At 37.1% G+C, this 15,241-nt stretch overlaps 1 protein-coding gene across 1 annotated transcript; it reads right to left on the bottom strand.

Annotated features, from left to right (window-relative positions):
- Positions 1-933: 933 nt before the first annotated feature.
- LOC141685278 (uncharacterized) lies at positions 934-9,836 on the bottom strand. The gene is made up of 5 exons (XM_074490391.1): positions 9,295-9,836; positions 8,245-8,595; positions 7,322-7,693; positions 4,251-4,335; positions 934-1,122 (listed from the first exon to the last, which is right to left on the bottom strand). The coding sequence occupies exons 1-5, from the start codon at positions 9,834-9,836 to the stop codon at positions 934-936; spliced, it is 1,539 nt and encodes a 512-aa protein (XP_074346492.1).
- Positions 9,837-15,241: the final 5,405 nt, after the last annotated feature.

The raw sequence follows: 15,241 nt of genomic DNA, 5'->3' as shown, positions 1-15,241 counted from the left end.
AGAAAGATTGAGGCGTCAGGAGTCAGGGAGAAAGGAAAGCTAGGCCCTAATTGGGAAGGACCTTATAGGTCAAGAAGAAATTAGGCAAGGATCCTACAAGTTAGAGACCCTGAATGGTGATGAAGTGCCCCACACTTGACATGCTTCAAACCTGAAGGTTTATTATGTTTAGGACATTCACTACGTCTTCCTAGTACTTAGTATTAAGTTTATAAATAAGTTCGACGAAACCATTTATTGTAAGGGTTGAACCCATTTTTCAGATATACAATCTATTTATGCAAGTTTATTTCAATCATCTTGTCTACCAATTTATTTTAGTATGAGCATCTAAAGAATGCAAGTCCCAAAGGACCAAATTCCGAAAATAAAAGACAAGTGTGAAATTGAACTAAATGAATTGCATAGATAGGGATCCAGAAGGATCATGACTTAAAGTATCGAAGGACCAATAGTTTATAATCAATAAAGTCTGAATAAATAAGTTCTGAAAGCATGGCAACAAGAGGCAACTAAAGCCATGCAAGGCCATACGAATCACTCATCAAAAGAACCTTCCCCCTCTTCTGACCCTGAGCTACTGCTTCTTGGAACCGGCTCCCTAATCTTCCTGTGAAAGGCTGCACTGGAGTTAGGGCTACCCGAGGGGGCCTTACCCTTGGAACCGGAACCCCCGTGATTGGAACTTGATTAAGACCTCACACAGGGAGTCAAGGGCACAGGTTTGGAAGCTTGTCCGGATGGGTCCATAGTGGGTATCTCCCAAGGGCAAGATAGAAGACTTGGATCAACCACATCGGGGTACATACTATAAGCATATGAAACTCCCCTCATACAACCTAGAGCCATGTTAAAAGGCTACATGTCATCATCATGCTCATCCATGATATGAACAAAGGATAAGGATCTGTGATATGAGTCCACGAGGTCTTTCTACTCCTTCTTCGCCTCGACTCTAGAGCACTTCTTCTCCAGGGAAGTAAGTTTGCCTTCAGATTCGTTCGCCTTGTACTCCCACTCATATGAAGAAATCTTCATTTTATTCATGGAGACCTGCAGCCCAGCATAGTCACCTCTCATCTTAATAGCCTGAGTGGAGGATGTCACATAGTAGTCGTTGTCCTGACAAGAAAAACATAAATAGAGTTACAAAAATCTTAAGTAAGAAGGGCCGAGCCCCCAACACACAAGGCCTCAAACTAGGCCGAGCCCGGCCGACCAGGCTACAAGTGGAGCCTTGAGGCCGACTAGGCCCCCTGAAGGAGTGATTCGGATAAAAAATTTCAAGTTCTAAGAAAAAGTGCACAAAAATGGAAACTTATACAAGGAGTAGTGTACCTAGTACAGGGCTTGAGCCCCAGCATCTCGGCCTTGAGAAGCTTCTCACCAGATTATACAAAGAGGAGGTCAGGAGGAGTAGTTCAGTTCTTCGACCACTCAAGGGCAAGGCCCGGACTGCTGAGTACATAGTCATTGGTAGAGATGCCTCATCCTGGGTCGAAAGGGGTCCTTGCATTCCAATAAAAATCTTTAGTCCTTTTCTGACCGGATCCCAACGCCTCAAGGAAGGCAAGGATCTTAGGAACACGGTTGGCCTTCTTAGTTGCATCTATGGCCATCCTACCCGTAACAGCTGTGACGCCCCCAAATCCACCCTTTCGTAGATTTGGGTCGCCACGTTATCAAGCTTCGCACACCTGTATTATTAATACAACACAACCAAAATATACCGTTTATAGTGAACATCATTCCACAGATCCAAGATCAAGTCTCCTTCATAAACACAATATTACATGAACCTACTACAAGTCTAGCTCATAGCTGAACATTATTACATAACATAGATAAAACATAGAAACTTTAGAAGCTGTCCTCGCGAGCATGTTCCTTCCCTTTCCTCTGTCTTGGATAATCGGATGGTCCACCCTCTTTATTCTTTACTGTTTGGATGAATACTGGTATAGCAAGAGTGAGCAACTAGGTGCTCAACAAGTAAAGATGATTCAACAGAAAAAATAATTGTTGGTAATTATAAGTGCCAAGAGCAATAATATTCAAGAGCAGGAAGAGATATCAACACATCATGATATTATCAACGAAGCTCTTATCTAGCACAGTGCCATTGAATTTAAGAATAACTAGTCATTTCCATCCTCGGTACATCAATGATGCGATCAACTATCACAGTGTAACGTCCGCCTGTGAATCTTAGGCTCACCCGATCACGGCTCGTCGTAAGAACGCCCATCACATACTTGCTAGCATAAAAGAAGGGTTAACGTCTTAACCTCCGGCTATAATCAAGCCGATCAACATGTCCACACATCGAACTTGTCACTTATAAATACCATGGATTATCAAATACCACGTTGACCAGTATAGAAGTAACTAACCCCGATTTAATCTTCACATCACATTATTCAGAATTTCATCACTTAGCCTGGCTTTGATAATGAACCAGTCCTCACACTGATGGGATCTTCGTCACATCGATACGAATGATATATTGATGTTTCCTTAGGAAAGAGGAGGGTTATCTCGAACAATGAGAATAACCAGGTCAACTGAAATTCTTAATGATGAATCCCCAAAAGTAGTATACGATTAAAGAGAATAAATAGTAACTGATATGAATACCAAAATTTGGGAAGGGTTCAATGAATTGATAAAAGAAGATTCAAGTGTAAATGAATTCAGTCAACTTGACTGGAAATCAATACTTATTCAAAGAATGATTTAGATGGTTATAAAATCTATAGGTTTGTATGATATGTATATATATATATATAGAAAATAATTGTTCTGAATGATAGAAATAATCGAGAATCTAGGCAAGGAATATGTCATTGGAATTTTATCGAAGAAGATGAATACTTGTAAATGCGGTCATCAACATTGAAATTCACAATATTCAATATTAATAAACAAGACATATAAGTCATAACAGGAATGGAGTAGAGAAAACTTGACTTGTTTCAAATAGTAGCAGTGAAAATTCACCTTTCCAGGTTAAACAATTCCACTTCAAGTATTTTCTAAATAAATCAAATCCAAAATCACTTTAGTATAAATATTCTAAAAATATCTTTTTTCTCGAAATTCGAAGCTCACGTTATTTATCTCGAGGAATTACTTAGGAATTGAAATTACTCAATTAATTCTAGAGGTGTACTCACTCCCAAATATATTTATTAAAGATTATATTGATTTTTTTTGGTGAAGAGAGAATCTTCAATTATTAAATAATAACCACTCAAAATTTTGGAAATTGAGTTCCATAAATTACTATTTAATTTAGCGATAAAGGGTAGAAATACTATTATCTTTTTGTTGTAAATTCTACTTCGACTTATGCGTCAATTAGGCGATAATAACAAAGTTTATTTAATAAAAGCGTTCTAACGAATCGTTAGTAGTTCTCTCAAGCATCGATAATAGGGCAACGATCCCGTTTTTAGATAATCTTAGAGGCAATTTTAATTAATCAATATCGTTTGACCTCCTTTTTAGTTTATTTTATTCCTAAATGGAATCACGGTTAAATCCTTTAGTTACTCCAATTTACTAAGAGTCTAAAATTAATTTTATTTCTTAAAAAATGTAATCCATAATAAATCCAAGGAAATTATTGAATCTTTTAATCCTCCACCATTTGTTCAATAACTCACTTAACCAAAGAAAATCACATAATCTATCATCTTTATTTTATTATTTAATAAAATATTTTAATCACTCCTTTATTTTTAATTACTTTATTTCTATTTAATTATCTATTTATTTTTATCTTAAATAAATTAATTACTCAAAGCCTATTTTTCCCCTATCCCCTTTCTTCCTCCTTCCTCTCATGTCACCAGCAACCATGGAGGTTGCCGGTGACAGCCACCGGCCAGCGGTGGTCCGGCCAAAATCCGGCGACCTCCAAAACTCAATTTATTTCCTGATTTTTATTCCCCAACCCCGATATAATGTTTCGCCAAGTCCGATTTCTAAGAATCACCCAGAAATATATTTTCCGGCCAAAAATCCCAAACCTCTCTCTCTCTGCTCTCGTCTCTCTCTCTCTCTCTCTTTCTCTCTTTTCTTTCCTCTTTTCTCTCTTTCTTTCTCTCCATGCTCTCGTGTCTCTCTTTCTCTCGATCTCGTCGCCACCACCATCATCGGTGGTGGCTTCGCCATTTCCAGCCACCAAAACACACACACACCCGACACAAACACACCCACACACACAATAGAGAGCACACACACACATGCACAGCCTCAACTCCCTCTCCCTCTCCGATCAATGCCACCACCGAAACCGGTGGTGGTTCCGCCTCTCCCCCACCAAACTCCCTTCACAATACACTATACACAACAATTCATTTTTCCCAATAATTCATTCCTCTTCCCTTTCTCAAAATATACTAATTCATGAATTAATCCCCTAAAATTTTATTAGTCTCTCTTCCTATTTCCTATTAGGCCCAATTTTTGCAATAAGATGGGTTGGACCCTAATTGGGTCAAACTATCCATAACCCAATTACCAATTTTATTTATAATTAAGTACTAATTAGCATAAAATAGAATAAGAAGAATTAATTAGTCAATTAAGTAGTTATACAAAACTAATCAAAATCATAGATTCTTATATTCCTAATACATACTCTTGCCCCAATTACTATATGATTGAATACTTAAGGAGCTTTCTAAAATCACCTCCCTATTGGATTACCCAAACCTTGATTGATTTTTAATCTTCTTGATCTCCTTTAACCCAAAACTTCAATTTTCTAATTCTAGTATCTTGATTAAACTAAGTTGAGAAGAAAGTTATTTGGGGAATTTCTTAGTAATGGGTTTGATTAAGGAAAGATGACTCTATTTATAGACTTCTTAACTATGGTTAGGATAAAATAATTAACTAACTATAGTGTAGTTAGTATATTCTAGAATTATCTATCAAGTTCTAGAATTACTTATACTAAAAATTATTAGTAATTGAAAACAAAATATTAACTTTCCAAGTACTATCTCTCTCACAAAATAATTGTTTAGGAAAAATTTTGAGGGCTAACAAATAAATTATTTACACCCTCAAGAGTCAACAAAATAAATAATAATAAAAATAATAATAATATAGTACAAAAAAATTCTAATAATTCAAAAATGACATAAATAAATTAAATAATACAGTTACAAATGTATATATGAACAATCAAAAAAAATTCTCATTTATTCTCTCTAAAAAAATAGTAGTAAGCAACGCTAAAATATTTGAAAAAAAATTCTTGACCGAGAGAAAGTCAATTTTATAAAATATTGAGTATTCGAAATAAAATATTAATAATTATAGATACAACTCTTTCTTATATAAGGAGTCTCTTGGGATAAATTATAATCCGATAAAAATATGAATGGCTCATTGATTTAGTATTAAGAATTTAAATAATGAATCTAGTTACTTAATAACCCATAATAGAACTTTATAAATTGGATTCTAAGAAAAATCAGAATTATACATCTTATAAACATTTCTTCTTGCATTCTAAATGACCAAAAACAAAGTAATCCCATATCTATTAATTAAAATAACAGTATAGTTTTACATCTAGAATAATTTTTTTTCGGGCGTTACAGTCTCCCCCCTTAAAGGATTCCATCCTCGAAATCGACGCAAACAGAGAATAATGAGGGGTAATTTTTTAGCATGTCCTCTTCAGATTCCCAAGTTGCTTCATCGATCGAATGATTTCTCCATATCACCTTAACCAAACTAATTTCCTTGTTTCTCAACTTCTGGATCTTTCTATCCACAATTCGAACAGGTTGCTCTTCGTACGTTAAATCTGCTTGAACTTCAATTGGCTCATAGGCAAGTACGTGACGATTATCAGAATGGTAAGCTTTTAGAACAGATATGTGAAACACATCATGAATGTATTGAAGATCTGGTGATAATGCTAACTGGTAAGATACAGTTCCTACTTTCTTCAACTCGAATGGTCCGATGTATCCAGGACTCGATTTCCCTTTCTTTCCAAATCTCACGATGCCTTTCCAAGGTGATACTTTGTCCTAAATCCGCGTATTTTCTTTGTCTATCATGGGCAGCTATTAACCTTTTCTTTATGATTCCGATAGATTGAGTTGTCTGTTGAACTACTTCGGGTCCATAAATCTTTCTTTCTCCCACTTCTTCCCAACATATTGGAGATCTGCATTTTCTACCATAGAGTGCTTCAAATGGAGCCATTCCTATGCATGAATGATAACTGTTGTTGTAAGCAAATTCTACCAACGCTAGATGATCATCCTAGTTTCCTTTGAAGTCTAAGACACAAGCTCTTAACATATCTTTTATTGTCTGTATAGTTCTTTCACTCTATCCAACTGTTTGGGGATGATATGCAGTACTCATTTTCAATTTTGTGCCTAACATTCTTGAAAACTTTTCCAGAACCTTGATGTGAACCTAGCATCTCTATCTGACACAATTGACACTTGTACTCTATGTCTAACTATGACTTCCTTCAAATACAAGTTTACTAATCTTTCTATGGCGTATCTTTCATTTATGGGAAGAAAATGAGCAGATTTGGTGAGTTGGTCAACTATAACCCAAATGGTGTCATGATTGATCTTAGTTATGGGCAACCCGACTATAAAGTCCATGGTAATATGTTCTCATTTCCATTGAGGAATCTCTAGAGGTTGTAGCAGGCCACTGGATCTCTGATGTTCGGCCTTTATTTTCTGACACGTTAAACACTAACCTACCCATTAAGTAATTTCCTTTTTCATGTTGGGCCACCAGAAATTCTTCTTTATGTCTTGGTACATCTTTGTGCTTCCAGGGTAAATAGAGTATCTTGAATTGTTGGCGTCATTTATAATCTCTTCCTTTAGTTCTGACACATTGGGAATCCAGATTCGTAATGAAACTCTTCGCACTCTTTTATTATCTGTGACACTTAAAACCTCTTCTCCCGAGAGGTTGACCTTATCAGTCTCTATCATTACCTCTTGACAACGTCGAATCCTTTCCATTATTTAGGGTTGTACTTGTATCTCGTAATTCTTTTCATTCACTTGGACTGGAATCTTTATATCCATTTCCATGTTCTCAACTTCTCGTATCAGTTCCTTAGATGTCACAAGTAACTTCAATCTTTCTTTTCTGCTTAAAGCGTTTGTTTCATAGTTAACTCTTTCTGCGTAAATATGTATTTCAAGCTTTTGTGATTTGTATAGATTTCGCATCTTTCTCCATACAAGTAGTGTCTCCAAATTTTAAGCACAAAAACTATCGCTGCTAGCTCAAATTATGCGTAGGATACCTAGTCTCGTAATCCTTTAATTGTCTCGAGGCGTAGGCAATGACTTTTCCATTTTGCATTAATACGCAACATAGTCCCTTGAGGGATGTGTCACTATAGATTACGAAATTTCCCATATCATCTGGTAAAGTTAGCACTGGGGTAGAAGTTAATCTTTTATTCAGCTCTTCGAAACTCTCTTCGCATTTCGAGGTCCATTCAAATTTTTCGCTCTTCCTTGTGAGTCGAGTCAAAGGCGTAGCTATCTTCGAGAAATCTTGTACGAATCTCCGGTAGTAACCGGCTAATCCTAGAAAGCTTCTAACCTCGGTCGGTGTCTTTGGCCGTTCCCAATTTGCTACAGCTTCAACCTTTGCAGGATCACTGAAATCCCTTCACTATTGGCGATATGTCCTAAGAATTGTACTTGGTTTAACCAAAATTCACATTTCGAAACTTTTGCATACAGTTTTTCCTTCCTCAAAGTGTCCAATACTAATCCAAGGTGTTCTGTGTGTTCCTCACGAGACTTAGAATAAATTAGTATATCATCGATGAAAACTATCACAAACTTATCAAGATACTTCTTGAATACTCGGTTCATTAAATCCATGAAAGAAGCAGGGGAATTCGTTAGTCCAAATGGCATCACTAAGAACTCATAGTGTCCATACCTTGTCCTAAAACCCATCTTTGGCACATCCTTAGGCTTAATCTTTAACTGGTGATAACTAGATCTTAAATCAATCTTGGAGAAACATGCAGCTCCTTTCAGTTGGTCAAACAGATCATCAATCCTGGGTAGAGGGTATCTATTTTTAATGGTAAGCTTATTTAATTCTCTATAATCTATGCATAATCTCATAAATCCATCTTTCTTCTTTATGAATAAAACTGGTGCTCCCCACAGTGATACACTGGGTCGAATCACTCCTTTTTCTAACAATTCCTGTAGCTGCGTAGCCAGCTCCTTCATCTCGATGGGGGCCACTCGATATGGAGCTTTAAAACAAGGTGTCATTCCTAAAGCGAGATCAATCGTGAATTCGATTTCTCTATCGGGTGGTAAGCCTGGTAGGTCTTTGTGAAATACATCCTCAAATTCCTTTACCACAGGGATTTCTTCTAGCCTAGGAGTAGGCTTCATTGTATCTATAACGTGTGCGAGATATGCTTGACAACCTTGGCGTAGCATTCTTCTGGCTTGCAACATAGTGAGAAATTTACGGGTTTGCTTCTGACCATGAAGAATTACTCTCTTATTATCCGGACTTTTTAAGCTAACCCTCTTTAACCTACAATTTATATGAGCATCGTATCGCGTCAACCAATCCATTCCCAGTATGACATCAAATTCTCCCAGTTTAAAAGGAATAAGATCCACAACAAAAGGCTTCCCTTGAATCTCTATCGTACAATTAGGGCATACTCGATTAACAAATATAACTTATTAATTTGCAATTTCTACCATCATATCTTCATTTAACGATTTTAATTCTAAACCCAACTTATTCACAAAATTCTAAGATATAGAAGATCTAGTATCACCAGAGTCAATTAACATACAAGCTTTAGCAGAATTTACTAAGAGCGTTCCTGCGATGACATCATTATCAGTGATAGCATCCTTTAAGGTCTTATTGAATGTGTGTGCGGTAGGTTTGACATTGGCATTGCTTGAATTGTGATTGTCTTGGGTTGGTGGTGCCATAAGTCCGGGTACTTCACTTTCCTTCCGGGGTTGACGACATTCACGAGCGTAATGTCCTTTCCTTCCGCAGTTATGGCAAATGATAGCTTTGTCCTTGCAATTGCTGGCATAATGTCCTTTCTTTCCACAAACATAGCAAGTCACGTTCTCCTGACAACATTGTCCACTATGCTTTCATCCACAGGTTTTACAGTCTGGTAGTGGTGGTCTTCCTTGGAGTAGATTTGCAGTTTGAGGAGTCCTGAACTTAGTCTCGTTTCCTTGACTATCTTGATGTCCAAACCTTGGCTTATCCATCTTCCGATCCTCCCATTTCACAAATGGTTTCTTGTTCTTATTTCCATCGAATTTCCTTCCATAATTCCCCGCATTAATCAAAAACTTTCTCTTTACACCTCCCTTATCCTTGGGATATAGATCGTTCCTGCTCTCTACAATTAAAGCCTTGTGTACCAAAGTCGCATAGTTAGAGATTTCAAGTACCGCAACTCGATTCTGAATCCATGGTCGTAAACCTAATTGAAAATACCTAGTTCTCTTTTCTCCAGTGTCAACATGGTAGGGTACAAACCTGGAGAGTTCGGAGAACTTATTTTCATATTCTGCGAAAGTCATGCTCCCTTGCTCCAGCTCTAAAAACTTTAATTCCATTTGTTGTTCTAAGTGTTTGGGGAAATATTTCTCAAGAAATAAAGCAGTGAATCTTTCCCATGAAACTACCGGGTTCTCTTCGATAGCTCTCTTAGCTTCCCACCAATAATTAGCTTCACCTTTCAACATGAATGCAACAAAGATAGTTTTCTTGTCTTCTTCTACTCCCACCATCTCCAAAGTTTTATCAATCTCCCGGAGCCAAATTCTAGCTTCTATGGGGTCAGTTGTTCCATTGAATTCTGGTGGGTTCAGGGATTTGAAGGATTTAAAAGTTACCGTAGACTGAGTTTGCTCTGCTCGGGGCCTGCTGAGGATTTAATATCAAGCTTAATCAAATCGGACCATTAAGGTCTAAAACAATTGTGACACTCCAGTATTGTTGAAATATAGGTGCCAATTAAATCTTGATAAATCATTTTTGAACTTGTCATGTTTTTCTGAAAATGCATTAATGATGCTCTTTTTTAGAAAACAAGCGGAAATCATTTTGTCATCAAAATTGTGATAAGAAACATTTATTGAACGGAAATAGATTGTTTTTAAAATTGCATAAAAAATCTTAGCACAAGTTCTAGGTTGCTTCAAAAAAGTTTGTAAATAATTGCTTTAGTTTGACTTCAAAAAACTTTTAGAGATTTACAGTAAATGTTGACATAAAGTTGTCGAGAGAAACATTTGACCTTTATGTTTAGAAGAAAATGTTTTTTTGATCATTCTTTTTTGGACAAGTTCAATAAGGAATTTTTGAATCAGAATACAGCAGGCATAATATGGTGCAAAAAGTAAACAATAAAGCATCACGAAAGATATATCCCATCATCATAAGTTTGATACAACAATATAGTATCCAGTTTGACCCATATGTCCAAATACCAACAATACAATGATCATGAAAGCATAATACATACTAAGTCCCTACTATACAAGGGCCTAAAAGTCAAAAGTCAATATTCATATATATATATATATATATATATATATCTAAAAGCTCGGAACTGCAGCATAACAAAAAGAAGGTGCAATCCATCATCGTCATCTCCAAGTCATCAACTCTACTGTACTCGAGTCATTAGCATAAAAAATATATATATATATATTGGGTCAACAAAAGAAGTAGGAATGTGCAAGGGATAATATATGCCACTCCTCAAAAGCCAAAAGTCACATCTACTAAGTCATATCAATTTGGACCGAACAGCTCGTCCACCCTCTGTAAGAACTCCTCTCTGGTCTGATCAATCATCCTGGTAACAGTAGTCCTATCCACAGCTCCTGAACTAGTGGATGGCATCTCAGTGATCTATGTCTGTAAGCTAGAAATAACAGTGGTAGCATTTTGATGCATAACCTCTCGAGCAAAACTCCTCCTAACAGAATCTTCCTCAGGTGCGGGCACAGATGGTCTCTCAGCAATCAATCTCATCAAATCCTCCCGGGTAGCAAACACCTCTCGATATCTACCATATACCTCATCATACATCTGTCGAAGCTCCTCATACATGAAGGCTAGAACAGTAGCCACCGGATATCCTCTCAAACTATCAACCAGTGTCGGGAAACCCTCAGTCAATCCCCCTAGGCCTACAGAGGTAGGGGTAACAGGAATGGTAGGAGCAGGGGGTGCGGCATCACATACTGGCATCACAGAAGGAAAATGTGCCAATACTGGAGAAGGTGGATATATGTCCATATCAGTAGGTGCCATAATCTGTGTAGATACATGCTCCATATCAGTAGTAACCATAGTCTCGAAATGATACAGGTCAACAGTAGGCATAACTGGTGTACCAACACTTTGTGGGGTGATCTCTGGTAGCTCGGGATGGAAATGAGTCTCGAAGTCTGCAGCTAGATGATCCTCCTCACGAGGGGTCAAAACAATAGGTATCTCCTCTGTAGCTGGAATAACTGGTGAAGGTATCGGAGTCAAGTCCGATAAGCTGGTGAACGTCTGAATGGCATATGTGGGCTGATCCATAGTGATAGGGAAACAAAAAGCCTCAACTCTAAGTGGAGAATCAGTCAAATCAATAACAACAGGTGGAGCTCTAGGTAGGGATGGAATCTCCTGGATAGAAAAATGCTCACTATCACTAGATATCACTATATAGGCCTCAAAAGGGTCTGTATCCGAACTGGATCCAACACTCTCTCCCGGAAAATGAGTAGGAGATCTGTCTCAAGCAGCTCTGTATCCTGACATCTGAATTACAATAATAATAAAATAAGGAGATATTTTTTAATACAAAGATCTACAAGTCAAAAGGGTCAGTCCCGTACTGGTCCTTTATCTCGTAACACGTACTTTTTGGAGTTATAATATACTTGTATTTATACTCTCTCATATAGGGTTATATCTCTAGGGTTCGCGTGCCTAGTAAATATAACTACAACTCTGATACCAACTCTTTGACGCCCCAAAATCCACCCTTTCGTAGATTCGGGTCGCTACGATATCAAACTTCACACACCTTTATTATTAATACAACACAACTAAAATATAACGTTTATAGTGAACACCATTCCACAGATCCAAGATCGAGTCTCCTTCATAAACACATTATTACATGAACCTATTACAAGTCTAGCTCATAGCTGAAGATTATTACATAATATAGATAAAACATAGCAAGTTTAGAAGCTGTCCTCGCGAGCATGTTCCTTCCCTTTCCTCTGTCTTGGAAAATCGGATGCTCCGCCCTCGTTATTCTTTACTGTTTGGATGAATACAGGTATACCAAGAGTGAGCAACTAGGTGCACAACAAGTAGAAATGATTCAACAGAAAAATAAATTAATTAATAAAAGACTATTTTCCCCTGTCCCCTTTCTTCCTCCTTCCTCTAATGTCACCAGCAACCATGGAGGTTGCCGGTGACAGCCACCGGCCGGCGGTGGTCCGGCCAAAATCCGGCAACCTCCAAAACTCAATTTCTTTCCTGATATTTATTCCCCATCCCCCGATCTAATGTTTCGTCAAGTTCGATTTCTAAGAATCACCGAGAAATACATTTTCTGGCCAAAAATCCCAAACCTCTCTCTCTGCTCTCGTCTCTCTCTTTCTCTCTTTTCTTTCCTCTTCTCTCTCTTTCTCTCTCCCTGCTCTCGTCTCTCTCTTTCTCTCGATGCCGTCGCCACCATCATCGGTGGTGGCTTCGCCATTTCCAGCCACCAAAACACACACACCTGACACAAACACACCCATACACACAACAGAGAGCAACATACACATGCACGGCCTCAACTCCCTCTCCCTCTCCGATCAACGCCACCACCGAAACTGGTGGTGGTTCTGCCTGTCCCCCACCAAACTCCCTTCACAATTCATAATACACAACAATTCATTTTTCCCAATAATTCATTCCTCTTCCCTTTCTCAAAATATACTAATTAATGAATTAATCCCCTAAAATTTTGTTACTCCCTCTTCCTATTTCCTATTAGGCCCAATTATTGCAATAAGATGGGTTGGACCCTAAATGGGTCAAACTATTCACAACCCAATTACCAATTTTATTTACAATTAATTACTAATTAGCATCAAATAGAATAAGAAGAATTAATTAGTCAATTAATTAGCTATACAAAACTAATCAAAATCAAAGATTCTTATATTCCTAATACATATTCTTGCCCCAATTACTTATAGCACTAATTACTAATTAGTAATTGACTAATTGATTTTTTTATTCTCTTTGATGCTAATTAGTACTTAATTGTAAATAAAATTGGTAATTGGGTTCTGTATAGTTTGACCCAATTAGGGTCCAACCCATCTTATTACGAAAATTGGGCCTAATAGGAAATAGGAAGAGGAGGTAATAAAATTTGGGGGATTAATTCATGAATTAGTATATTTTGAGAAATGGAAGAAGAATGAATTATTGAGAAAAATGAATTGTTGTGTATTGTGTATTGTGAAGGGAGTTTGGTGGGGGAGAGGCGGAACCACCACCGGTTTCGGTGGTGGCGTTGATCGGAGAGGGAGAGGGAGTTGAGGCCGTGCATGTGTGTGTGCGCTCTCTGTTGTGTGTGTGGGTATGTTTGTGTCGGGGGTGTGTGTGTTTTGGAGGCAGGAAACGGCAAAGCCACCAGCGATGATGGTGGTGGCGACGAGATCGAGAGAAAGAGAGAGACGAGAGCAGTGAGAGAAAGAAAGAGAGAGACGAGGAAAGAAAAGAGAGAAAGAGGGAGAGGAGAGAGACAGAGAGAGAGAGGTTTGGGAATTTTGGCCGGAAAATGTATTTCCGGGTGATTCTTAGAAATCGGACTTGGCCAAATATTAGATCGGGGGATGGGGAATAAAAATCAGGAAAGAAATTGAGTTTTGGAGGTCGCCGGATTTTAGCCGGACCATCGACGGCCGGTGGCTGTCGCCGGCAACCTCCATGGTTGCTGGTGACGTGAGAGGAAGGAGGAAGAAAGGGGAAGGGGAAAAATGGTCTTTAATTAATTAATTTATTTGAGATAAAAACAAATAGATAATGAAATAGAAATAAAGTTAACAAAAATAAAGGAGTGATTAAAAAAGTTTATTAAATAATCAAATAAAGATGATAGATTATGTGATTTTCTTTGGTTAAGTGAGTTATTAAACAAACGGTGGAGGATTAAAAGATTCAATAATTTCCTTGGATTTATTTTGGACTGCATTTTAAGAAATAAAAGTAATTTTAGACTCTTAGTAAATTGGAGTAACTAAAGGATTTAACCATGATTCCATTTAGGAATAAAATAGAGTAAAAGATGGTCAAACGATATTGATTAATTGAAATTGCCTCTAAGATTATCTAAAAACGGGATCGTTTCCCTATTATCGATGTTTGAGAGAACCACTAACGATTCGTTAGAACGCTTTTATTAAATAAACTTCGTTATTATCGCCTAATTGACGCATAAGTCGAGTTACAACGAAAAGATAATAGTATTCCTACCCTCTATCGCTAAATTAAATAGTATTTTATGGAACTCAATTTCCAAAATTTTGAGTGGTTATTATTTAATAATTGAATATTCTCTCTTCACCAAGAAAAAAATCAAAAAGATCTTTAATAAATATATTTGGGAGTGAGTATACCTCTAGAAATAATTGAGTAATTTTAATTCCTAAGTAATTCCTCGAGATAAATAATATGAGCTTCGAATTTTGAGAAAAGGATATTTTTAGAATATTTTTACTAAAGTGATTTTGGATTTGATTTATTTAGAAAATACTTGAAGTGGAATTGTTTAACCCGGAAAGGTGAATTTTCACTGCTACTAGAAACAAGGCAAGTTTTCTCTGCTCCATTCATGTTATGACTTATATGTCTTGTTTATTAATATTGAATATTGTGAATTTAAACGTTGATGACCGCATTTACAAGTATTCATCTTCTTCGATAAAATTCCAACGACATATTGCTTGCCTAGATTCTCGACCGTTTCTATCATTCTATACAGTTATTTTCTATATATATATACATATCAGACAAACCTAGAGATTTTACAACCATCTAAATCATTCTTTGAATCAGTATTGATTTCCAGTCAAGTTGATTGAATTCCTTTACACTTGAATCTTCTTTTATCAATTCA

The sequence above is a fragment of the Apium graveolens genome, chromosome 9, assembly GCF_009905375.1.
Source record: "Apium graveolens cultivar Ventura chromosome 9, ASM990537v1, whole genome shotgun sequence".
NCBI lineage: Eukaryota > Viridiplantae > Streptophyta > Magnoliopsida > Apiales > Apiaceae > Apium > Apium graveolens.
Note: the sequence above shows the minus strand (reverse complement) of the source record. Positions and strands in the feature narration are given on the sequence as shown.